At 45.3% G+C, this 25,835-nt stretch overlaps 1 protein-coding gene across 1 annotated transcript in view; it reads right to left on the bottom strand.

Moving 5' to 3' along the window:
- EXT1 (exostosin glycosyltransferase 1) overlaps nt 1–25,835 on the bottom strand; it is a 289,810-nt gene that overhangs the window by 30,871 nt on the left and 233,104 nt on the right. The window contains exons 2-3 of the mRNA XM_077351615.1: nt 6,843–6,936; nt 4,519–4,626 (exon numbers count right to left, since the gene is read on the bottom strand). Of these exons, the coding sequence (XP_077207730.1) occupies nt 4,519–4,626; nt 6,843–6,936 (202 nt within the window). The remainder of the gene's footprint in view (nt 1–4,518; nt 4,627–6,842; nt 6,937–25,835) is intronic.

Below are 25,835 nucleotides of genomic sequence, written 5' to 3'. Positions count from 1 at the left end.
GAGGATAGGACTTTTAAAAAACGGCCAATAGTTAACTCTGTTGGAGTGGGGATTAAGATCTGGGTCTCCTAGACCAGGGGTAGTCAACCTGTGGTCCTCCAGATGTCCATGGACTACAATTCCCATGAGCCCCTGCCAGCATTTGTCCATGGCCATCTGGAGGACCACAGGTTGACTTACCCCTGTCCTAGACAGTAGTTGGACACTTTTAACCAGTACAGTAAGTGACCTCAAAGCCCCTCCTAAAAAGATCTGACTTGCAAGCCCATTCTGATAAAGACAAAGATGGTCTTCATTCATTCATGAAGAAGAGTTGGTACTTATATATCATTTTTCTCTACCCAAAGGAGTCTCAAAGGAGCTTACATTCACTTCCCCTTTCCTCTCCCCACAACAGACACCTTGTGAGGGAGGGGAGGCTGAGAGATCCCTGCTATTCCTGCTCGGTCAGAACAGTTTTATCAGTGCTGTGGTGAGCCCCAGGTCACCCAGCTGGCTGCATGTGGAGGAGTGCGGAATCAAACCCGGTGCCTGTTATGGGAAGGTGACTGTAAGCCGCTTTGAGATTCCTTCAGGTAGAGAAAAGCGGCATATAAGAACCAACTCTTCTTCTTCTTCAGGAATATCAGGGCTCTCTCAGCCTCACCTACCTTGCAGGGTGTCTGTTGTGGGGAGAGGAAAGAGAAGTCGATTGGGAGCCGCTTTGAGATTCCTTCGGGGATTAAAAAAAGTGGCATATAAGAACCAATTCTTCTTCTTCTTCCTTCTTCATTGTCCTAGTTTTGTTGAAGAAGGAACCGTTGCTGCCCTCCTTTCAAGAGCACACTGCTGATCCTCTTGCGATCTTTTCCCCTTTGGACCACCAAGTCTAGGAATACGACGGAATTCTCATTGGCTCGCTAGAGTTTTCGGGTTTCGAAGGAATTTCAGTTCAGCCGCAGGACGCTTCCAAAATCCCTCCTGACACCCTGCATTTCCTTGGTGTCAACTAAGGCAGCATTGCTAGACCGGAGGAATCCTGTCAGGGGACTGAGCTCAGCTGCCTCAACTGGGACTCACGTCTTATGTTGCTTTCCTTTGGGGGAAAGCACGTAGGCTGGTAAATATTATCTTCTTAATTGGCCTACCCACATCCAGCAGGTGAGCAGAGAGGTTTGCTGGAAATAGGGCTTCTGGCTTAGTGCAGGTAGCAGAGCATGAGTCACATTCACATGGTTTGGGGCAAAGAACCATTTTTCCTCCCATAGACTGTGGGACAATTGTGCTATTATGTACTGCCAGCGGGGTGCAGCACTTAAAAGCTGCAAACTCTAATCTGGACAGTTGTGTTTGATTCCTCATTTGTCCACATGCAGCCAGCAAGGTGACCTTGAGCCAGTCGCTACTGTCTTAGGGCTGTTCTCACAGACCAGTTCTGTTAGAGCTCTCTCAGCCCCACCTACCTCCCAGGGTGTCTGTTGTGGGGAGAGGAAAAGGAAGGCGAATGTAAGCCACTTCGAGACTCTTTCAGGTAGAGAAAAGTGGCATATAAGGACCAACTCTTCTTCTCCTTCAGTAATATCAGGGCTCTCTCAGATTCACCTCCCTCACAGGGTGTCTGTTGTGGGGAGAGGAAAGGGAAGGCGAATGTAAGCCGCTTTAAGACTCCTTTGGGTACTGAAAAGCTGGGTATATGTATAAAAACCAGCTCCTCTTCTTCTGCCACCAACGGGGAAAAGGTGGCTGGGAGCTCCTCTGCTGTATTAATGGGCACAGACTGCTTGGCTAGGGAGGGACTTGGCTTCCTCTCTTCCTTTCCCACTGCACAATTCAATCTGCAGCATGGCAAAAACAGAGAGCAGATGCACAGCAAAGAGGTCCCTGCGGAACAAATTGTTTCCGACAACCCGAGACAGCCAATGAACGCATCACCAGAGAAGGCAGAAAAGGAACAGCAACTCCACGGCAACCTTAACATCTCTAAGGAATGGAGGGAAAATTCAAGTGTTCTGAGGAAGAAAGGTCAGACTGAAGCAGTCCTCAGTCTTCAGGCATAGAAGCACACGGAGGCTACATCTAGGCCTCATTAACTAAGGGAGCCACAACAGGCCAACAGGTCACCTTTGCTCCCATGCCAGCAAGTTGCCCTAATGGAAACCATGGTGGACGCTTACACATTGCTCAGGTGGAAGTACCTGTTCACACAAAGGATGCCTCAGGAATGGTCAAACTGCGCATCTCCAGATGTCCATGAGCCTCTGCCAATTGGCCATGCTCATAGGAACCGATGGGAATTGTAGTTCTTGGACATCCGGAGAGCCACAGTTTGGCTACCTCTACTGTAGAGCCACCCACCTGGCTGTGAGGCCTGGCTGTTCTCCTGACCTTTGTAGGGAAACTTTGTGCGTGACACGCATCCTCTCTGCATGTTTCTGCACAACATCCAAAACACCTTTTCATTATCATTTATGTGGGAACAACTCCCTGAGACCCAAAATATCCTAGATTTTAAATTATTATCATGAATTAAATTATATTTAGATTCCCACTGTCAGACTACAATATTGGGCTGGAGTCTGGGGGTTTCTCCTCCTCCAAGTTTCCTTCAGCAGGGCTTGCCTGGAAGGGGAGGGGACCTCCAAAGTGAACAAAACAAACAAAACAAAAATCTCCATGCCTTTTTCCCCCTCTCTGGCTCCTGCCATTAACCTCTCCCAGCCTGTTGCTTCCTCCCTGGCTCTTCCAGGTGCACCTTTTAAAGGTTTGCATGGGGGTGGGACAATTCTGGCCTCTAACCTGGGGGTGGGGCCTATGGGAGTGATAGGCACTAGGGCCAATGGGCAGCCAGCTGCCTGGGATCTCACTTCCCCTGCCCTTCCCCTTTGGAAAGCTTTATAGGGTTTCTCTTCTGGCTCCTGCTGGCCTAAGGAAGTTCATGTTCCCTGCCTTGTCCTTCCAAAGAAGCTTTCCTGGCTCCCACTGCAGATGAGGAATGGGCTAGTGCTTGTGGTAGGTCCTGCTGTTCTTCTGCTGCCCTTGTTTCTCCCTGGCTCTGCCACCAGCCCCTGGGATTTGCTTGCTGCTGGCCTCCAGCCTGCTTGGCATGTTCTGTGCATTGTGGCAGCCTGGGAAGCTGCTCCTGCAAGGTCAGATTGGGCTTCTGTGGTCCTCTCTGGATGGGTCCCTTGGCTCAGTCTGGAGGTCTCTTATCTCCCCAGAGCTAAGTGCGGGTGTGGGAGGTCTGACCAGCCTTTTGACCCCCACAAAGACCACCAAAGTGGCTAATAATTTAAAATGTGCCTGATAAAATTTCTAGCAGATGCTCAAGGGGGAAGAGAAAAAGAAACCACCAAGGCCACAGAACTATTGATATTTTTGAAGCTGTGTGTCACCTTCCATCCCAAGTACTTCTCAGCCTTTCTTGTTGGGCCATGATCCTTTCAGGAGGTTTTCTCAGGTTCCAGGATCCTCCTGTGGTCGGCTGGCCACTTATACAATGAGCTAGACAAAAAAAGGCCTAAGCTAAGAGTGAACTAACTACCCTTGACGTGAGATAGATTTCTAGAATATTCAACCAAGAGAAGCATGTGTGTTAATTTTTGTTCTTGGATGCATTAATTCAAGCATACGCAAAGGAATGGATTACATGTTTTCTTTTTCTTTCCTTTGGTGCAGGTTGAACTTTTGAGCAATTCATGATCTCATAGGTGACAAAAAGGGTATTTCATTGGTTCACTTACCAGGCCCTCCCCATAAACCCTTTGGGCTCCACTTCTCATATTTTTCAGTCTGTGGCCCCCTCCACATGTACCAGGGCCCCCCAGGGGGCCACATGGCCCTTGGTGAGAATGGTTACTTTACAACTACTTTACAACTACTTGGTGAGAATGGCTACTTTACAACAGGCTTCCTCAGGAGGTAGTGGGCTCTCCTTCTTTGGAAGTTTTAAAGCAGAGGCTAGATAGACACCTCACAGAAATGCTAATTTTATGAACTTAGGCAGATTGTGAGTGGGTGGGCAGGAAGGGATGTGGCAGTGTTTGTATCTTGTGGCCCTTCCTTGCATCCCCAGGGAACTGCTGATTGACACTGAGGGATAGTTGGAGAATTTCCTCCAGGCCAGGTTGGATTCTGGAGATTTTTGGTGGGGGGTCATTTCGGCATGAAACTGGGGTCACTATGGGTAGGCAGGTAGTTGTTCAGGAGGTTGGACTAGATGACCCTGGAGGTCCCTTCCAACTCTGATTCTATGATTCTTAACTCTGGTGGTATTAGCACATATATGCACTGATATTTTTAAGGAAATAATTCCAATGCCCCTATTTAACCAAGACATTTGGAGTGACCTTCATGTCAGAAAGTGAATGATACCTTATGAAATGAGTTAATATTCATAATGACGCCAACAAATCCCTCCCGATAAAAAATCTCTTTTACAGCCATGACCTTTCGGATACATCTTTCCTGGAAGTGCAGAAGGGGGCTGCCGTCCTCAGCCAATCTGACGGAAGGCCGTGGTCCCCCCACTCCTCGCCTTACCTGTAATAACAATCTTTCATCCCCAATGACGGCAGCTTGATTCCAATCAATCACTTCGGAGAATGGCAGCTCCCATCCGTTGCTGAGCATCACAGGGACACAGGCAGCCTGCATAGGGAATCATTAAAAATCAGGGGAAAGAGACAAGTACATTTGTGGGTTGAATCACAGAATCACACAGTTGGAAGGGGCCATACAGGTCATCTAGTCCAACCCCCTGCTCAACGCAGGATCAGCCCAAAGCATCCTAAAGCATCCAAGAAACGTGCGTATCCAACCTTTGCTTGAAGACTGCCAGTGTCTTCAAGCAAAGGTTGGATACACACTTTCCTTGGTTGGTTCCGCAAGCTCTGCAAGAAATGAAATTGCAGCCTTTTTTTGTTTGTCTTGAACAGAGGGTTGGAAATAGAGCTTTGTGGAAACATCTGACAGTTAAAGCGCCTTACAATCATGAGGGTTTGTCCTCACGGTGCACTGGTAAATCCTGCGACCCTGCTTGGAGCTCTGGACAAGGGGGTCTGCTGTGGCTAAAGGCGAAAGAAAAGCAGCTAGCAGAAGTGGGCTGGGCCTAGTTCCATTATCTTGGCTTAGAGCTGGGTAAAGGTCTCAAGAGGAGATCCATAAGTCACAGATTTTCACGGGAAACCAATCATTTTAACTGACTTCCTTTGTACGGCTGTATACTTTAGTTGGGGGACCAGTTGGCACATTTCCTCCTTTCCTTTATTGGGAGGGAAGGCCCATTTATTTGACCAGCCCTTTTCTGTTCTGCTTTTGCTTAGCAAATCTGAAGCCTTGACACCATGCACTGTATGTCAGTGCTGTTCTAAACCAGTTCTATTAAAAAAAAATTGACCGTGAACTGCTTTCAGAATGATCATCTTTGGAAAAAGCAGGACATAACTATTGCAAATAAGTAAGAAAGGAAATATGGGGATGCAGGTGTTATTCCGTGCAGTCTCACTGAATACTGGGAACTGTAGTTTAAGACAGGCTCAAAGGCTCACTGATTGCTGGGAACTGTAGTGTAAACCTCCTGAAAATACATCCTATGCAAGTTGGTGCAGTGGAGAGACTTGCATGCAGGATGTATTCTGGGGAGGACAAGGTTCAAATCCCCACCCTGCCCTGATGTTCACTGGGTGGCCTTGGGCCAGCTGCTATAATCTAACCTACTGTATCTTAGGAGGGTTGTTGTGAGGTCAAAAAGAATGAGGAGGCCTTGGTCCAGCAAGCTCAGTATTTTCTACTTTCACTGGCCACAAGCTTTCTCGGGTAGCAGAGAGGGAGGGGGGATGATTCCTAATATCAGCTACTCGAGATCCTTTAATTCAGGGGTAGTCAAACTGCAGCCCTCCAGATGTCTATGGACTACAATTCCCATGAATGGGCTCATGGGAATTGTAGTCCATGGACATCTGGAGGGCTGCAGTTTGACTACCCCTGGTCTACACCTCCAGTGGCAGCCCTTTTTGTGCCTATGCCCACCACGTGGTGTCGGAATTCCAAAAGTGCCCACAGGCTCAAAAGGGGACCCCCATGTAAGAGATGCCTCCTCCTGGTTTGGCAGCAAAACAGAGACACCAACAACAACATCAGGACAGAGAAAAGTTGCCCTGTGAACTATAGCAATCTTTCCTCTACCCTGTGAGCTTTGCCATTCAGAACGGACTGCAGGGTTTTCATTTTCTGTGGGCTGACATTCCGGTAAATCGAAGTGGGAGCCGAGTGCAGAGACCACGTGACCAAGCTCTAATCCTCCGATACCCCCCTGCGGAAGTGCCCTTCATTTCCAAATGTGTTCAGTGACATGTTAATTCTAGACATGCCCCTTCCTGCTGCCTGCCATCTGCCACCAACCCAGAGAAGAAATCCCTTAAAACTTATTTACTATGCAAAGTGAAAACACAAGCAGAATTTATAGGCAATCTTGGCTGGGCTGAATTAAAACAATAAGCCAAATTATTTATTTCCTCCTGACTTCCTGGATGGATGAAGCCAGCGTGTGTCTACAGAATACAGATTCTTCTGGCCTCCCTTCCTTCTCTGGTTTGACATATGCACTCGAGTCAGCTTTGACCCTCTCTCTGGGCACTGGGGAAGTCCTCTCCATGGAGGTAACACGGCAATCCAATCAACACACAAGCTCTGGACACTGAATGCCTCTTGCGAAACAGCTGCCAACGGCAAAAGCAGGATTATGGGCTATTAGGGAAATGAAGTCTCCAATCCGCCTTCCCCTGCCTGGATCTCACACCAGGAGGAATCCCAGCTTACAAAGGGGCTAAATGGTTCCCAGCCCTTCAGCGAGACTCTGATCTTACCTGCAGGGCCTCCAGGAACCTGAAGGATCCAAGCCTCCGGCCACGGGGGACCAGACAGAAAGTGGCATTGTGCAGCATTTCACGATAATCATACCTAACACAAGAGAAAAAGAGAAGATAAATTAACAATGAGTCCTGGGGAAATGGTGCATGAAACTGTAAACATCTGGCAATGCACATCTGGTTAACATCATCCCTGGACAAGCTCACATCTGTAAAACTAGCAGAGCTGTGAGGAGCGAGCCAACCAGAAAAGGGGGGGAACATGTGACTAAGAATATTCCTTGGCAGACTGGCACAGTGAGAGAATACGGCAGAGAGCTTTAGTTGAAAAGGGAGGGAGGGGATGAGAGAGCTTCCGAGCAGTCTATTCACAGAATCATAGAGTTGGAAGGGACCTCATGGGTCATCTAGTCCAACCCCCTGCACTATGCAGGACACTCACAACCCTATCCCATTGGGCAATTGGTTTGGGAGAGTAGGCTTGGCTATGGTGCTCCCACGTTGACAGTGAGGGCAGAGATTAATAACACTGCAGGTCCACACAGGTGCTTGTGGGCCTCAGCACTGATGCAGGACATTAGTTGTGAATTCCTGCATTGTGCAGGGGGTTGGGCTAGATCACGGGTAGTCAACCTGTGGTCCTCCAGAGGTTCATGGACTACAATTCCCACGAGCCCCTGCCAGCGTTTGCTGGCAGGGGCTCATGGGAATTGTAGTCCATGAACCTCTGGAGGACCACAGGTTGACTACCCCTGGTCTAGATGACCCTGAAGAACCCTTCCAACTCTATGATTTTACGAGGCTCTCATCTGGAGGGGCTTGTGGCTGGCGGGTGGTTTCTACCTGGAAACGGCCACTGCCAGAGAAACGGGTAAGCTGCAAGGCCTCCTTGAGGTGCCTGGGATGGAGATTAATGTGGTTGTTCTGGTAGGTTACATTTGCAAAAGTGCTCTTCTGCCGGCTGCAGAATGAGCACCCCTGGTTGAAATGCTTCAAAAAGAAGGATTTTTTCACCATTTGCCTGTTTCTTTAACCGCTTAAGCAATAAGGCCAGCAATGGGCAGGGGAGGCTTTTACTGAAAGCCAAAAGAGAAACGAGAGGATCTGCAGGGAAAAGATTAGAGCTCCCAATTAGTGTCTACCCAGCTTCTTAAAGTACTTTAAATGGCTGCTTCTTTATTTAAAAAAAAATAAAATCACATTCCTAGAAAGAATGCAGCAACTCCCCCCCCCCCCCCGTCTGTTCTCCCAGAACCTTCTCTCTCTGCTCAGGGATTTGAGAATTGCAACCCAATGAGTTATGACCCAACCCAGGATCAGGAGGACGATACATCCCATTCAATGCTCCTGGCGCTGCGGGGTCCAGGAGTGGGTTGTCAGTCAATTATCTTGCTTAGTGATGACAAATCAATCAGAAACCTGGCAAATGGCAATATCTCAATGCAGAAGAGAGTTCAAGTGTCTTTAGCTGCCCTCCAGGTGAGGACAGCTTCCTTATCTTGGACCGAGGTGGGGCGCTGCAAAGGACCGTCCAAATGTATTTTTTCTCTATTTGTGAAAAAACAAACCGCAAAGCATTGGTTAAGTTCCCTTCTGGGGACAAAAAAAGCTTTGGGGTTTGTGTTTTCAGGCTGTAAACTCTTCATTTGCCATAATCCATAACAGAGGATAGGACTTGTAACAATGGGTTTAAATTATAGGTAGGGAGACATCAGCAGGATTGTAGGAGGCACTTTTTAACAATAAGGAACCATTCTGCACATGTTGGATAATGCTCTTTCAATGCACTGTTGAAGTAGATCTTCCTGTTTCGCTCAGAAAAATCCAGTTGCAAAAACACATTGAAAGTGCATTATCCAGCATGTGCAGAATGGTCTAAGGGCAGTTCAGTGATGGAATCAATTGCCCAGCAATGTTGTGGGTTCTCAGTCCACGGAGGGGTTAAACCATCTTTGTTGCCCTCCTCTGGACATGCTTTAGTTTGTCTACATCCCTTTTCAACTATAGTGCCCAAAAATGAACACAGTACTCCAAGTGAGGCTGAACCAGAGCGGAGTATCGGTAATGTGTCCAGATCATGGGAGGTGATGGTACTGCTTTACTCAGACGACTGATAGGGGATCTGATAGTCATCTTCAAGTACTTAAAAGGCTGCCATGTAGAAGTTGGAGCAGAGTTGTACTCTCTTGCACCAAAGGGACGGACCAGAACCAATGGGATGAAATTAATTCAAAAGAAATTCCGTCTAAATATCTGGAACAAGTTCATGACAATTAGAGCTGTTTCTCAGTGGAACAGGCTTCCTCGGGAGGTGGTGGGTTCTCCATCTTTGGAGATTTTTAAACAGAAGCTGGATAGCCATCTGACGGAGAGGCTGATTCTGTGAAGATTGAAGGGGGTGGCAAGTTACAGTGGATGAGCAATAGGGGGTTGCACTAGATGATCCAGGAAGTCCCTACCAACTCTATGATTCTATGAGACACAGATAGGTCAAAACATCTGTTAGGGACACTTTAGGTCATCCCATCTGGTGCAGACAGTTGGACTGCATGGTCTTTGGGCCTCTCCCAAGTTGAATTCAATGATTCAATGTTTGGTCTTCCATGATTTTTCAAGTGCATTCTTTCCTCTATGTAGTATCGTGTACATCTATTACATTGCACTTGTTTTACAATGCAATCCTATGAAGAGTTAGTTCAGCTGAACTAACCCACTCAAATCAATGGGTAACTCTGTGTAGTAACTCTGGAGTAACTCTGCATAGGGTTGTACTCTTAGCAGTCTTGCAGAAGGGCAGGATGATGGTGATGAGTCCACTTAATGCCTACTGATAAATTTATTAACATTTATTAACAAAGTAAATTTAATGTGCCCCATTTCACTCAACCATGCTTCCGATTCCGGTTACATCGATTTGAACACTGTGCAAAACGGCATGAATTTAGTGTCACCGGAGGAAAGTCCTAGCCATTGAGAACAATCAGCCACCAATACAAATTATAATCAACCAGGAAAGGATGAAAAAATGACAAAGATGTGTCACACTGTGTAACCGTGGGTTCGGGTTGGGGGGGGGGGGAGAAATTAGTTGATGGGAGCATTTGAATGTACAGGAGACCGGTTGGGAGAAGCTGCACGGGGGAGGGGAACGAGAAACGTTTTTTTGACAACGAAACGCAAAGGGGCAATGACCGACGTTCTTCGGAATTAATGCATTCCGCCAGACCCTACTGTTTTCTTTCCAATTTCATCAATCATTTCAGAACCATTTACCAAAAACACACATCAAATCCCTAACAGCTTTGCACCAGTTATTAGCTAATTGTGCTTCTGGCAAAACCGTCAGTGGCGCCGGACCTGCCAGCCCTGCCGGATCAAGGATCGAGAGTAAATATCCAAAAAAAACCTACTACCCTCCCGAACAAACACATGGCGCATACGTATGAGCACTGTGGCTCCAGAGATTTCTGCACTCCGCAAACAGGTGCTGCTTTGACCGTAAATAGCATGCAGAGATTTTTGCAACTCTAATAATCTCATTTAATCATAGCCTGCGGCAAGTGAATTTTTAGAGGACTTTCCCCCCCAATCAGAGGTGGTGTATATATAGCAAAACATAAAGCAAGTTCTACTTTTGTATTCATTCCTACTCTGGATATTAAGACAGGTGTAAGACAATTTCCAATTGCAAAAAAAAAAAAAACCCTCATCATTACGAAAGCCCAGTTACTGAAACGGCTACGTGTAATTTCCCTGAGACAAAGCCCCTTTAGAATGGATTAAGATTATCCTTGCAGAGACCCAAACAGAAATCCTCTTTGCTCTTCAGTGTGTCTTGCAGTCTTAAATAACACAAAGACCTGTGAAAAGAAGTTGAATAAGAAGTGCGTATTTTCTGCCTCTTCCCCTTTATCCTCTTTATGCTTTAAATTGACTTTTAATTTTCACACAAAAGCCATGAGAGTAAACAAAGGCTGTGCAATTCGATTGCTCAAATTATATGAAAGTCCTCAAGCAACCAAACCTAACTAGCGAGGAGAAGAAGGCATGCATTCTTGTCAACTAAACATCCTTCCCCACTGTTTCTAAGGTTGCCAGTTCTGGCTTGTTGGATTCCTGGAGATTTGGAGACGGCACCTTATAAACTGCCCTTGTATGCTTTCCTCTAGCCCAGGGGTAGTCAACCTGTGGTCCTCCAGGTGTTCATGGACTACAATTCCCATGAGCCCCTGCCAGCGAACACTGGCAGGGGCTCATGGGAATTGTTGTCCATGGACATCTGGAGGACCACAGGTTGACTACCCCTGATCTAAGGGACTGAAGTGGTTAAGAGTGATGGATTAATATTTGGGAGGTGTGGGTTTGAATCCCCACTTGTGCCAAGGTATGACCTTGGGCCAGTCATACTCTCTGTCTAACCTACCTCACAGGGGCGTTGTGAGGATAAATGAAGAAGGGAATGATGCAAGCCATTTGGGGTCCCTACGGGGGGAGTAAGGTAGATATAAATTTGGTTGAAATAAAAAAATATATATTCTGCCAATTGAGAACACAGAACTTCTCTGATCTGCTTAAGTGTGCCCTGGTTTTTCGGGACCTGGGGAAAGTGATAAGCTTGAGAAAGTACCAAACATCTTCCGCAATCTTTGGAAATCATGACAACTCAGCTTATTGGCTTCTGAGGGGGCAACAAGCACGGACCACACAACTGTATAAAAAGGGCGGTCTAATAATTAAACCAAACAGAGAGAAACAGACCTATCCAATGGCAATACAATATATTCATAAAAGAAAGAAAAGTGTCCTTTTTTTGTAGTTTTCCTTATTTCTTTATTCTGTAGGACTTCTGTCAAAAGGGAATCCAGGTAATATCCATTTTCAGTGTGATTCTTTCATCAGTGACAAGTTCTTATCTTTAAACCGCCCGTGGCGCCACGGGCGCCACGGACTATATAAAGCGTTAAGGGGTCCTAAGGCGGGATGTGTCCGTGATGAGGAAGGGTCCGGATAGGACCCTTCCTCAGGACAGACAATCGGAGGGACCAATTGGCAGGCGCACAGCGCCTGCCAATTGGTCCCTCCGATTCCCAGCCCCAGCAACTGCGAGCCGCGCACAGCGCGGCTCGCAGTTGCTCCGACACGTCCGGCTGGCCGCAAGGGAGTCCCCGGCAGCCGCGCTCCACGTGGCTGCTGAGGGCTCCCTGCCTGGCGGCCTGACGCAGCCGGCAGTACCCCGTTGTTGATGAGTATCCCGGCGCAGCTGCCCGCGTGGCCCATGGCCTCCGTCCGCCTACTTCCAAAATGGCCGCCGTGCCTGCGCCCTCGCCTTGATGTGGAGCCGCTCTGCCCTCCGCCTCTATGGCGCGTCAGCCCGCCAGGCGCGTCAGCCCGCCAGCCGCGTCACGCCACCAGGAAGGGAGCTCCCGGCAGTTGCGCCGAGCGCGGCTGCCGGGGACTCCCTGCCCGCCAAATGACCGCCGCCCGGGAGAGGCCCCGCCGCCCGACGGGCCTCCTACGATCTGGTACGTGCCTAGAGCCCACTGTATTACTTATACAGTGGGCTTGATTACTAGTATATAATAATAGCATAATACTGGCCACAGGCTCACATAGGTATGGGGGTACCGGTCTGTATCAATAGGTCTGTTTCTCTCTGTTACGGACCACACAACTGCAAGGTTGCCCTCAGAGGGGCTAGAAAGATCTCTAAATGGAACCTAAGACTATCAAAAAGCTGAATTATCCCTGGTTCATCGCTGATTTCCTTTGCAATTCAACTCAGTGCATGATGTAGTTAATGAGAAGGGGGGGGGGAGAAGCTAACAGGGGGTTGCAAAAGATGCTGCTTCTTCTGAAATGTTCCCCTTTCTCATCCTCCAGAGTTCTGCCTCCACGCCCCCCCAGCATATGCCGCACGACAGGAAAAGTTTTTAACATACGCCCAAAATAGATTTCCCCTTTAGGGCTAATATATGCCAGTCCTATATGCCTCATCATTAGCGTGCTAAAAATGTAAAACCTAGTTATCACTCTGGACAGTTACAAAACTCACAAAATGTCAGCCTGAGAGGAGGAAATCTGAACAGTAAAAAAAAAAAAAACTGGAGGGGGGGGGAATGTGAAAACAGCAATTAAAAAAAAACAGGAACATTTTTCTATAACTGGGTCATCAGGAGTATATAGGATACAACAATGTAACATGGGTTGATGGGATCGTGGTTACAGGGTTTGACTGGTGTCTAAAACTAGCGGTTTCTAAGTAACAGAGATAGCTAAAAGCAACTACTTTGGATTCTATGGAGTTCTAACCCACTGAAGTCCCGCCCCCTTCCCAAGCTTCCCCCTCCACAGGCTCCACCCCCCCTCCAAATTTATAGAAATGTCCCAACCCAAAGATGGTAACCATTAAACTGCCACTTAGATGATTTTGGTTGAAATCCTTATTTAGCCATGAAGGTCTATAGATCTGGGGTAGTCAACCTGTGGTCCTCCAGATGTTCATGGTCTACAATTCCCATGAGCCCCTGCCAGCATTTGCTGGCAGGGGCTCCTGGGAATTGTAGTCCATGAACATCTGGAGGACCACAGGTTGACTACCCCAGCTATAGATGACCGTGGCCTTGTTGTTCCAAAGGGGGGTTGTAAAGAAAAAATGCGCGGGGGGGGGACACCAAGATACGTTACTCTGAGCTCTCTGGAGTACAGGCTGGAAAAAGAAATGTGATTCATCTTCACTTGGGTATTTCTTCTAGCTATCGCACATGCTAATAACCCGGCCCCGTCTGACCATGAAGAAAAATGACGTTTCCAGTCCTGCCTGAAAACAGGGAAGACGGAGTGTAGAAACTCCAATATTTCAGTGGTGGGGCACGTTTAAGTATCTGTCTATCCATCTAGTTAGCGAAGGGCAGTTTTACATGGTTAATCTCCCAGATTCCATCTCCTGTTAAAAGGATTTCAGCTGTCCAAGACAGGAAGCATGTCATGTGAAAACACACCTGATTGGATGGCCCAACAGATTGATGGCAAATTCAGAGCCAAGGGGGCCAAATATACCGTGTTTTATTTTATACACGATGTCTACAAAAAGAAGCAAGCGGGAAAATTTTCTCTCTTCTCATGCCACAGAACTGTCATCTTTGCCAGATGATGAAGTATCAAGGTCCTCTCGTTTTATTTTGGATAAAAGTATGCCCACAAATTCTTTTGTGAAGTGCAGAGACCAGGCAGGAAGAGCTCAGCTCCTTCACACATCACCCCCAAGAAGGGGGGAAATGACCAAATTGCTTCTGGTCCCAGGTTCTCTTGACAAGGAAGAGGTTTCTCCACTAGCCCCTTCCCCTGAAGTAGCCAAAAGCTAGATCTAGCGTCTGTCACCATACCCCACTTCTCATAAAAGCTACTTTTATACCTGTAGACTTTGCAGCATATTCTGGCAAACAATTCCATAGGTTAATTACGGAAATTGAAAATTGGGAATCCCCCTGTTCCCCTCCGAAAAACGAGCTGACATCAGGCTGTTCATAGGATGCATTCAGATTTCATTAAGCAACCCTTGTACCTTTACAATATCCTTCTTATAAGGAGTGTCCCCGAAGGAACAGAAGATAGACAGTTAGTAACCTTCTTGGAGAAATGGATTAGTTCATTATATCAGACTTGGAAGCAGAACAAAGCACAATGGAGACTGCTTTTCGATTATAATCAAGATACGTAAGGAAAAGATAAAAGACTTGGAGACGTTTTAATCAAATTAGATGTCACTGGGCTTAAGAGACTAATTGAGCAGACCTTATGGCAAACAGAAAATAAAAATCCGAAATCTGTTTTAATGAGGCAAACGTCCAACTGTGTTTGTACCTTTCACCAGAAACGTTAAAGAAAGGCAGAGAGCTTTAAAGTTTGCAAATACAGTTAAACCCTGAGCCAAAGTTACTAAGTAAGGAGGGTCCCCCCCCCCCTTCCCCATTCTGATTCAATTATTTTTCCTACAGGTTAAACAGCGTACATTCGTACCCCAGGGGAAGCCTACTCTTCTTGAAATGGATTAAAGAACCTGTTAATGTCGAGAAGAGAAACTACTTGAGGACTAATCTGGTCTATGAAAGGGCATTGGTGAAGTTAATTTCATTTCCGCTCCTGCCATTGGACTAGTCCAAAAACAAGAAGAAACCTCCACTGAGCCAACCCCAGGAATAACACAAAGAGTTAATTAAAAAAAAAACACCTTAAATTTCATACACTTGAGCCAGGTTCTCCCTGACCTCAGAGGTTCTGTGCACTGATCCATCATCAAACCAAAACCACTGTTAGATGTAGGGTCTAACTGCGCATCAAGTCTGCCTAGCAATTCTACGCAGGATTGGGCTAGGAGGTATTATGATCACAGGTCGGGAACATCTCCCTACTTTCCTCTTTCTAAAAAAATCCAACCTAAAGAAGAGTTCCAGAGAACTTGGAAGCTCGCTCAGTGTCTTCTGTTGTTTTGGTTGCTCTTCATAATATATATTTTTTCTTTTAGTATTTGCTTCTTAGCTAGCTTGAAGATAGAATGGCCAATAGACGGCAAATATGAGCTGCTGGAGAGGCATCAACTGCTTGAAGGCTGGTAGCTTCACAACAAAGTTCTTCTGTCTCTACCTAGTGCTGACACTAAATTCATCTTTTGACCTCCCGAATGCCATATTCACTGCTGAATGTGATTGGCTGGACTGTAGTGTTCTTCAATGGCACAAAGAATGAATGTCCTGTTGTTAAGTATTATTGCTCCTCATGTCAGTCAGACACTGTACAACTCCATAATACAATATTCAAACAGGACAACAAAGTCACCGAGTGACTTAGATTATTTGTCGAGATCTAGTGTGGGATAGTGGTTAGTGCCACCTTTTACAACCTTTTGGCCACGGAGGAGCCCATTAAATAATTTTTCAGCCTTGGAGAAGTCCCAGAAATGATGTCAGCTGGCCACGCTTCCTTGCCACGGCCCTGGAAGTGCCATGACCATCCATGTTAACAGGCAGACTCAAGGAGCATTCAGGAAGGTAGAGACAAGAGATGGTTTAAAGTGGGAGTAGGCGTGCAGACTCCACCCCCTCCCAGACACAGAATCCATGAGAGAACTCATTCATGCTTGGAGAGGGGAAGGTGAACAATGGAGCTTATGGCTGAGTCCATTAAGGCAGGAGGAGAAAGGCTGTGGACCCTCTCTGGAACTCCTGTGGACCCCTGGTTGGGAATTCCTGGGTTAGTGTGTTGGATTGGTGAGAAGGAAGGGGAGGGGAAGAAGCCCTTCAGTCACACCTCACTCATATCTCCTCAAATGCCCCCTGCAGGATGCTCTTCATATTCTGTTCAAGCATGCACACTGCAGAACTTGCTGGTTCCAGCAGGTACCATACTGAGATCATAGAACCAAAAAATGCTCACCTGGACTCATACACCGAGGCAATGGCACGGTTAGTCACATGGTCTGGACAACTTCCCCCAAAGTCTGTAATGGCCTTTCCTCTCTAGGCCACTTGTCCTCACATGTGGAATTTCACAAAGGCACAAAAGTAGCCATCACCAGACTCAAGGAAATTTAATTTTTGAGATATGGCCAACACAAAGGAAAAGCGATGACACACATCTCTAGGCGTTGGCAGAAACCACTCCTATGTGTGAAGTGGTTATATGTGTGGCAACCTTGAACCAGTGTCGCTTTGTAGAACTTTGACTCACAGCCTCTTAACACAGTGTGTATGTGTGGGAGAAAAACCCCAAACACATTAACACCCAGTGCAAGCCAGCCATGTAACAGATTGTGGGATAACAAGCATCTAAGAGGCTCCATTTGGACAGGGATGTTTTGTCTGTTGGTGAAAAGATTCAAACACAGCCCACACATCTCGGTTCTATTACACCTAAATGCCGACAAGCAATTTTCTGAAATATGCCCATTACCTGTAATTTTTTATGCTGAAGAACACTGTGTTTTAGCTGAATGGAGGCAGAAAATCTGCCGGATGGTAATTTTACTTCCCAGAATCCTCCATGGTAGGTCAAGCCCGCCCCCCCCCCCCCAGCAGTTTCCATGCTGCCGTGGCAAGGGTACTGTTCAGATATACACCTAAGAGCCAGGGAAGGAAATCGTGGGGAGAGGTCAAAGATCCTGGACTGAGGTTTTGTTTTCCTCTTGTGATAGATCAGCCTTTCTCAACTTTTTTACCATTGAGATGTTCTTCATGCTTTGAGAAGCTCCGAAAGTGGTGTGATTGTGCAGAATACGGTTGGGAAGCAGAGCTGTGGACATGCCCATCTAAGGACCCTCAAATGCTGGCAGGGGCTCATGGGAATTGTAGTCCATGAACATCTGGAGGGCCACAGTTTGACTGCCCCTGCCTTAGGGTTGTTGTTATGTGCGAAGTCGTGTCCGACCCATCGCGACCCCATGGACAATGATCCTCCAAGCCTTCCTGTCCTCTACCATTCCCTGGAGTCCTTTTAAGTTTGCACCTACTGCTTCAGTGACTCCATCCATCCACCTCATTCTCTGTCGTCCCCTTCTTCTTTTGCCCTCGATCACTCCCAGCATTAGGCTCTTCTCCAGGGAGTCCTTCCTTCTCATGAGGTGGCCAAAGTATTTGAGTTTCATCTTCAGGATCTGGCCTTCTAAAGAGCAGTCAGGGCTGATCTCCTCTAGGACTGACCGGTTTGTTCGCCTTGCAGTCCAAGGGACTCGCAAGAGTCTTCTCCAGCACCAGAGTTCAAAAGCCTCAATTCTTTGACGCTCGGCCTTCCTTATGGTCCAACTTTCGCAGCCATACATTGCAACTGGGAATACCATAGCCTTGACTAAACGCACTTTTGTTGGCAGGGTGATGTCTCTGCTTTTTAGGATGCTGTCTAGATTTGCCATAGCTTTCTTCCCCAGGAGCAAGCGTCTTTTAATTTCTTGGCTGCAGTCCCCATCTGCAGTGATCTTGGAGCCCAGGAAAATAAAATCTGTCACTACCTCCATTTCTTCCCCATCTATTTGCCAGGAATTGAGAGGGCCGGCTGCCATGATCTTTGTTTTCTTGATGTTGAGTTTCAAGCCAACTTTTGCACTCTCCTCCTTCACCCGCATCAACAGGCTCTTTAGTTCCTCTTCACTTTCTGCCATTAGAGTGGTATCATCTGCATATCTGAGGTTGTTGATATTTCTCCCTGCAATCTTGATCCCAATTTGTGACTCCTCTAATCCCGCCTTTCTCATGATGTGCTCCGCATACAAGTTAAATAGGCAAGGCGACAGTATACAGCCTTGCCGAACTCCTTTCTCAATTTTGAACCAATCCGTGATTCCATGTTCAGTTCTCACTGTTGCTTCTTGACCTGCATATAAATTTCTCAAGAGACAAATAAGATGCTCTGGTATTCCCATCTCTTTAAGAACTTGCCACAATTTGTTGTGCTCCACACAATCAAAGGCTTTAGCATAGTCAATGAAGCAGAAGTAGATGTTCTTCTGGAACTCCCTAGCTTTTTCCATGATCCAGCGTATGTTGGCAATTTGATCTCTAGTTCCTCTACCTCTTCGAAATCCTGCCTGTACTTCTGGAAGTTCTCGGTCCACATATTGCTGGAGCCTAGCTTGTAGGATTTTGAGCATAACTTTGCTAGCATGAGAAATGAGTGCAATGGTGCGGTAGTTTGAACATTCTTTGGCATTGCCCTTCTTTGGGATTGGAATGTAAACTGACCTTTTCCAATCCTGTGGCCATTGCTGAGTTTTCCAAATTTGCTGGCATATTGAGTGTAGCACTTTTACTGCATCGTCCTTTAAGATTTTGAATAGTTCAACTGGAATGCTGTCACCACCACTAGCTTTATTGTTGCTCAGACTTCCTAAGGCCCATTTGACTTCACATTCCAGGATGTCTGGCTCCAGGTCAGTAACTACCCCACTGTGGTCATCAGGGATGTTAAGCTCGCTCTTGTATAGTTCTTCTGTATAATTTTGCCACCTTTGCTTAATCTCTTCAGCTTCTGTGAGGTCCCTACCATTTTGGTCCCTTATCATACCCATCTTTGCATGAAATGTTCTCTTCATATCTCCAATTTTCTTGAAAAGATCTCTGGTCCTCCCCATTCTATTGTTTTCTTCTATTTGTTTGCACTGTTCATTTAAGAAGGCATTCTTATCTCTTCTAGCTTTTCTCTGGAATTCTGCATTCAATTGGGTGTATCTTTCTCTTTCTCCCTTGCCTTTCACTTCCCTTCTCTCCTTAGCTATTTGTAAAGCTTCCTCAGACAGCCATTTTGATTTCTTGCATTTCTTTTTCTTTGGGATGGTTTTAGTTGCTACCTCTTGTACAATGTTGCGAACCTCCGTCCATAGTTCTTCAGGCACTCTGTCTATCAGATCTAATTCCTTAAATCTATTTGTCACCTCTACTGTATATTCGTCGGGGATATGATTTAGTTCGTACCTGAGTGGCCTAGTGCTTTTCCCTACTTTCTTCAATTTAAGCCTAAATTTTGCAACAAGAAGCTCATGATCTGAACCACAATCAGCTCCTGGTCTTGTTTTTATTGCCTGTATAGAACTTTTCCATCTTTGGCTGCAGAGTACATAGTCAATCTGATTTCTGTGTTGACCGTCTGGTGATGTCCATGTGTAGAGTCGTCTCTTGGGTTGTTGGAAAAGAGTGTTTGCTATGACCATTGTATTCTCTTGACAAAATTCTACCAGCCTGTGCCCTGCTTCATTTTGTACTCCAAGGCCAAACTTGCCTGTTATCCCAGTTATCTTTTGGCTTCCTACTTTAGCATTCCAATCCCCCATGATGATAAGCACATCATTTTTTGGCGTTGCTTCTATAAGGTGTTGTAGGGCTTCATAGAACTGATCAACTTCATCCTCTTCAGCAGCAGTGGTTGGGGCATAGACCTGGATCACTGTGATGTTGAATGGTTTGCCTTGGATTCGAACTGAGATCATTCTGTCATTTTGGGGATTGTATCCCAAGACTGCTTTTCCTACTCTCTTATTGATTATGAAGGCTACTCCATTTCTTCTGCGAGATTCTTGTCCACAGTAGTATACCTGATGGTCATCTGAATTAAATTCACCCATTCCTGTCCATTTTAGTTCACTGATTCCTAAAATGTCGATGTTCAGTCTTCTCATTTCTTGTTTAACCACGTCCAGCTTGCCTTGATTCATGGATCTGACGTTCCAGGTTCCTATGGAATAAAAATCTTTACAGCATCGGACTGTCTTTTCGCCACCAGTTACTTCCACAACTGAGCGTCCTTTCGGCTTTGGCCCAGCCGCTTCATTCATTCTGGCGCTACTCGTACTAGCCGTCTGCTCATCCCCAGTAGCATATTGGACACCTTCCGACCTGAGGGGCTCATCTTCGGGCGTCATATCGTTATGCCTATTGGAACTGTCCATAGAGTTTTCATGGCAAAGATACTGGAGTGGTTTGCCATTGCCTTCTCCAGTGGATCACCTTTTGTCAGAGCTCTCAGCTATGACCTGTCCGTCTTGGGTGGCCCTGCACGGCATAGCTCATAGCTTCACTGAGCTACGCAAGCCCCCTTGCCACAACAAGGCAGCGATCCTTGAAGGGGGTGCCTTAGGGTAGAGGTTCTTGAACTGTGAAGGCAAATCTCATTAAGAAAGCACAAATCCCAAATTCCTCCTAAACTCTACAGCATCTCCATCAATATGAGATTAAGCAGAAATTCATTTCTACTAAATCCAAATTATTTCTGATTTTAACAGACGGAACGGATACTGCAAATCTAAATTTTTGCCAGAGATTCAGAAAATGGTATTGTTTCACAACAATTTCTCTATTGCTCTACAAGGACGTACCACCCCACCACCACTTTTTGGGTCAGGTAACAAAAAGCTGATGTACGCTGTGAAGTGCTAAAAGTTCTCATAGGGCGATTATATAATTTACCCCTGGTCTATCCGGATTCCTACTCTGGTCTCCCAGGAAAGCATGTTGAGGATTGTACTGGAAAGACATCTTGCAGAGGTGTCCTTAACCAGAGTGCAAATGAGACGTGGGACAGACCCTGTGTCAGAGGTCTGTTGTGAGAGGGTGAGGGGAGCAAACCTGCCCCGTCGCCATTCCATGGAGATCCGTCACATGTCTTATTAGCTTCCAGGCACCCTTCCACAATGATTAAGTGGTGCATGCTTTCAGCTAATACCTTTTTAGGCAGCATAAACAAATGGCCCTATTTGTAATCAATTCTAATTTATTCACGCTTTAATTGAAATATCCCTCCTTTCTACCACCCGTAGCTGAGAAAACATACACGACCTCATCTATCATGCAAGTGTAAACACCAAAGTGCTGTGTCGGCAATTATCAGAATGCAGAACGTTCCTGTAATTTCAACTTCTCCATCTAACATGCTGCCTTTACCTTTTTTTTAAAAAAAAATGGACCAGCCCTGTCAATCAATGCTTGGATTAAGCAGCTGCTCCGAATTCCTAGTTCGCCATTATCCCAGCTAGCAGAAGCCGACAGCGAGGGCACTGCACCAATTAATTAGCCATACCACACATTCTTCCTCAGCATTTAAGGATTTCCCCCTTGTCACTGCATTGAAGAGATTATAATCTACCCTGGGAAACATTTTTTTCTTACTAATAATTGCTGTGACTCAGCCCCCTGCTAATTTTAGCTTTGATCCTTTTCATGCCGCTTTCGTTTTTGGGGAAAAAAAAAAACAACCACCCTCATTCTTTCAGTCTAGACGGTGAAGGAGTACAACTGGATCGACGGCTTTTAGCACAAAAGTTGGTCTCTTTATCGTCTCAGGTGAGAGGGAGAATTCGGGCCAGTGGGGGCCTGGGCTCTGTGAGTGTGCATGCTTTATGCCCAGATGTACTCAGGCTCAACCCTTGGTGGGTCCAGATGAAGGATCTCGGATAACGAGGTCTGGGAAGAATGCCCACCAGTTGGAGAAGAATGCTGGGACGCTGTCTTTTAAGGACCTGTGCGTGCCATTACCGATATTTTTCTATGAGGATCCACAAGAACAGGGGTAGTCAAGCTGTGGTCCTCCAGATGTCCATGGACTACAATTCCCATGAGCCCCTGCCAGCATTTGCTGGCAGGGGCTCATGGGAATTGTAGTCCATGGACATCTGGAGGACCACAGCTTGACTACCGCTGCACTAGAACACTGTTTGAAAGTCAGAAAGCAGGACTCTAATCCTTGACAACCTCTCAAAAAGTGCAATAGCATGGCTTCTGGGGAACATGGTGACTTGACAAGGAGCACTTTCAAAGATTCCAGTCCTTTTTTGCTGAGGGGGAAACAATTTACTTCTCCATCCTTACCTCTCTCTCATGGGGGAGACCCAAGTGACTGGTGAACCGGTGGTGGTGGTGTGTGTGTGTGTGTGTGGGGGGGGGCTTGATAAGGCAGGCTTCTAACTGGGTTCTGGGAATATCAGGTGCAGTTGAGATAAGCAGAGCTTTTTGCTGACAAGGTCAGCTGACCCCCACTGATCTTTTTCTTTTTTTTATTCCTCTTTTAAAATAGACAAATCTGGATACAGTAATCTTTGCAGTATTTTGAGCTCTCAAACCTGTGACATGCTGCATATTTTTGGACTCCCAGAACTGAAAAAAATAATTGAAAAGACAGGCACTCTTTCAAAGCATTTGAAATCAGTTTCCAATATATAGTTACAAGAGGGATCCTTTTTGAAAATGTACAGATTTTGGAGCAAGGCTTCTGATAAACTTTGATCTTTAATTACCACTATTCACCAAAAGATTTCTGTTTTACAGAACTAGCGTGGCACATCGGTGATTCCCAAGAAAATATCACCTTTAAAAATACAGCACAAATACTGTGAATCTCTTTTTTTATTTATACGCTTTGGAATATATAATTGTTTATTTTCATTTTTTACTTTTACTCTTTCTCTTCTTTTTTAAAATAATATTTTTCATGAAGCATTCCAAATTTCACGGAGGATTAACAAGACTCTGTTTTGCAAGACATCAGCTCTTCAGAAAGACAATATTTATTTATTTTTCTCTGTTAAAGATCTCAACAGTCTTAAATGTTCTCTGTGGAATGTAGGCTACAAAACGTATGCCACAATAAGGGCGGAAAGATTAAGAAAATGCATGCTGAATATAATACAATCCAATTTAACAGGTTTTGTACCCAAGAGATATAGGAAAGATAACAAACAATTTGTAACAGATGAACTCGAATTTGTGAATAAGAAGAGAAAGAAAACAGCATTTCTATTTCTAAATGCAGAGAAAGCGTTTGACAACTTAATGTGTCCTTTCTTATTGAATGTTTTACGAAATATGGGCTGTGGTACTACATTTTGGAGCTGTTTGCACAGAATATACTCAAACCAACAAGCAAAGATTTTAATTAATGGGAAACTAATAAAAGCAATTTCGGCTGGAAAAGGAACATATCAGGGATGTCCTTTATCCCCTTTTTAGTTCACTAGCAACAGAGATGTTAGCTATAAAAATCAGACGACAGAATTAAGGAAATAGAAGTGGATGATGCAGAGTTCAAATGAAAAGTCTTGAATCCCCAGAAGTTAATGCAATATGAATTTTTTTTTAAATGATAATGAAAATTTTAACACGAGACCAACCAGAGAATGAGCACAAAGTGTAATCTATTTTTTAAAAAATGACTAGCAGAAGAATTGGAAATCAATTCAAGCAGATTTATTAAGATGGAAAAATCCTTCTAAAGACCTCATCGCTGGGAAGAACCCCTATAATTAAAATGAATGTGCCGCCAAAACTAAACTTTTTTGTTCCAAATCTTACCCATATGAAAAGGAGGAAAAAAAATACTGAAAGGGTGGTGAGGACAGAAAATAATTTATATGGCTATAAATTCTTGTTTATAAAAAAAAAAACAAGAATAAGCTTCAAAATATTACAAGATCAGAAAAAGAGAGAAGGTTTAGCAGAAATCTAAAATTCTATTGCCTAGCAGCAGGCCTTATCTAGATCGTGGAATGGTTTAAAGACTCAAGACAAAGAATTTTAACATTGGAAATTAGGAGGTCTTACGCAATTATTTATGGATCAGGAAACTGACTATAAAGACCATGATGCAAGAAAGAAGTCATGTATTCAGAGTTGGACTTTTGAAAATATGGTTCACATGCCACAATTTACTGAGACCCTCAAACTCTTTGCTTATGCCCCCAGTAGAGAGGCTCATTATGATAAGAATACGAGAAATACAAATTATTAACGCTTTAATTTCCAGTAGAATTCAAGAGCATGTTGTTAGGAGTTCTGCTTAACAAATTACCAAAAACTTTAGACAACGGCTAGAACTATATGTGCTACAAAATGAAACCTAGATGTCTGTCTGTATTTAGAAGAATGGGGCAACTTGCTGAATATGTACTAATATCAGAAATAACCTATTAAAGAAGCAGGTCTATTACACACCCCATCTTTCCTCAAATTTTGTATTATGCTAGCAGGACACAATATCATGTACAAATGTACGGTAATGGAAGAAGTAGAATTATCCCAAATAAAAATGGGTTCTCTATAAGAAATACATTCATGAAACCCTGGTTGAGAAAGCCTGACACAGGAAAATGAACCCACTCACTACTGCCAGTAAGTAGTGAGTTGCCAACCTCCAGATGGGGCCTGGAGACCTCCCAGAACTAGTACTGATCTCCAGATATTAGCTCCTCTGCAAGAAAACAGCAGGTTCGGAAGGTGGACTCTATGCAGTATACCCCGATTTCCCCTGGCTCTACCCCCAAATCCCCAGGAATTTGCCAACCCAGAGTTGGCAACCCTGCTTGAACCCTAACAGTTAAAACTCTTGCTGCTAAAGATATCAAATCCAGGCTCCAACAGGGGCCAGTTCCCCTCGCCCTCTTCCCTAAGCTTGTGGCGTACACCCAAACCATTTCTTGTGCTCCTTTCCTGAATCTTAAAACTCCATAGGGAAAAAAAACAAACCAACCATATACGATATTCCAAAACGGAACATCTGGAACGGTTAAAGTGTGTCACAATAACAAAAGTTCAAACACCCACAACACCTTAGGGCACAAAACGGCAGAATTCTTTGCTGATTTCATCCAGCTGCGTGAAGTCCGGGTCTTTACCGATCAGCAGGTTTTGAAACGTGTGAATTCTTAACACCAACAGCTCCGAGAATGACCAGGAAGAGTGAAGGAAACCACAACCCAAATGGAGCCCGTCCCTGGATGCTATTCCACAGAACACCTTGTTGGCTGGGTTCCATTAAGGCAGGGGTAGTCAAACTGCGGCCCTCCAGATGTCCATGGACCACAATTCCCAGAAGCCCCTGCCAGCGCATGCTGGCAGGGGCTTCTGGGAATTGTGGTCCATGGACATCTGGAGGGCCGCAGTTTGACTACCCCTGCATTAAGGTATCTTGGCTTTTAAAATAAGCTGTCAAGGAAAACTTGGCACATGGAGATACAGTTTTGGTAGGAAACGCTCCGGTGTGTGTCAAAGAGACAGTTGCCTAGCTGTGAGTTTCTCACACGGCCTCTCTGGACTGCAGACACAGTTGCTAAATTGGCTGGATCTGGATTAAGGTCCCAGGCACAATCAGGGATAGTCTTACATAACCGTCACCTCTCCCCTGTCAAATGGGTAGGAATTTCAAGTTTGCCTTCAGCCTTTAAAATGGGTTTCAGGTTTGTTTTTTGGGGAGGCGGGGGGGCGGGGCGGGAGAAAGAGTTTGGAAAGTTCAAAAATCATAACTGGAAAACTCCCCCCCCCTCCCCAATTTAAAGGGCTAATTGATTTCACAGGTGTTTAATTATCATTTGCTGTGAGATAATACCTTGTAGTGCCGTAAAAAATGGATTTAATTTTCGAGTGCTCGCGGAACCATCGCCAAAGCCAAGTTTAGAGCTAAAGCAAGATAATTATTCTATAAATCAAACACACTGCCTCCTTTCTTTGAGATTTTTAATACTTGGCT

Source organism: Paroedura picta, chromosome 9 (genome assembly GCF_049243985.1).
Source record: "Paroedura picta isolate Pp20150507F chromosome 9, Ppicta_v3.0, whole genome shotgun sequence".
In the NCBI taxonomy this organism is placed as follows: Eukaryota; Metazoa; Chordata; class Lepidosauria; order Squamata; family Gekkonidae; genus Paroedura; species Paroedura picta.
This window is presented reverse-complemented; position numbering and strand designations above follow the sequence as displayed.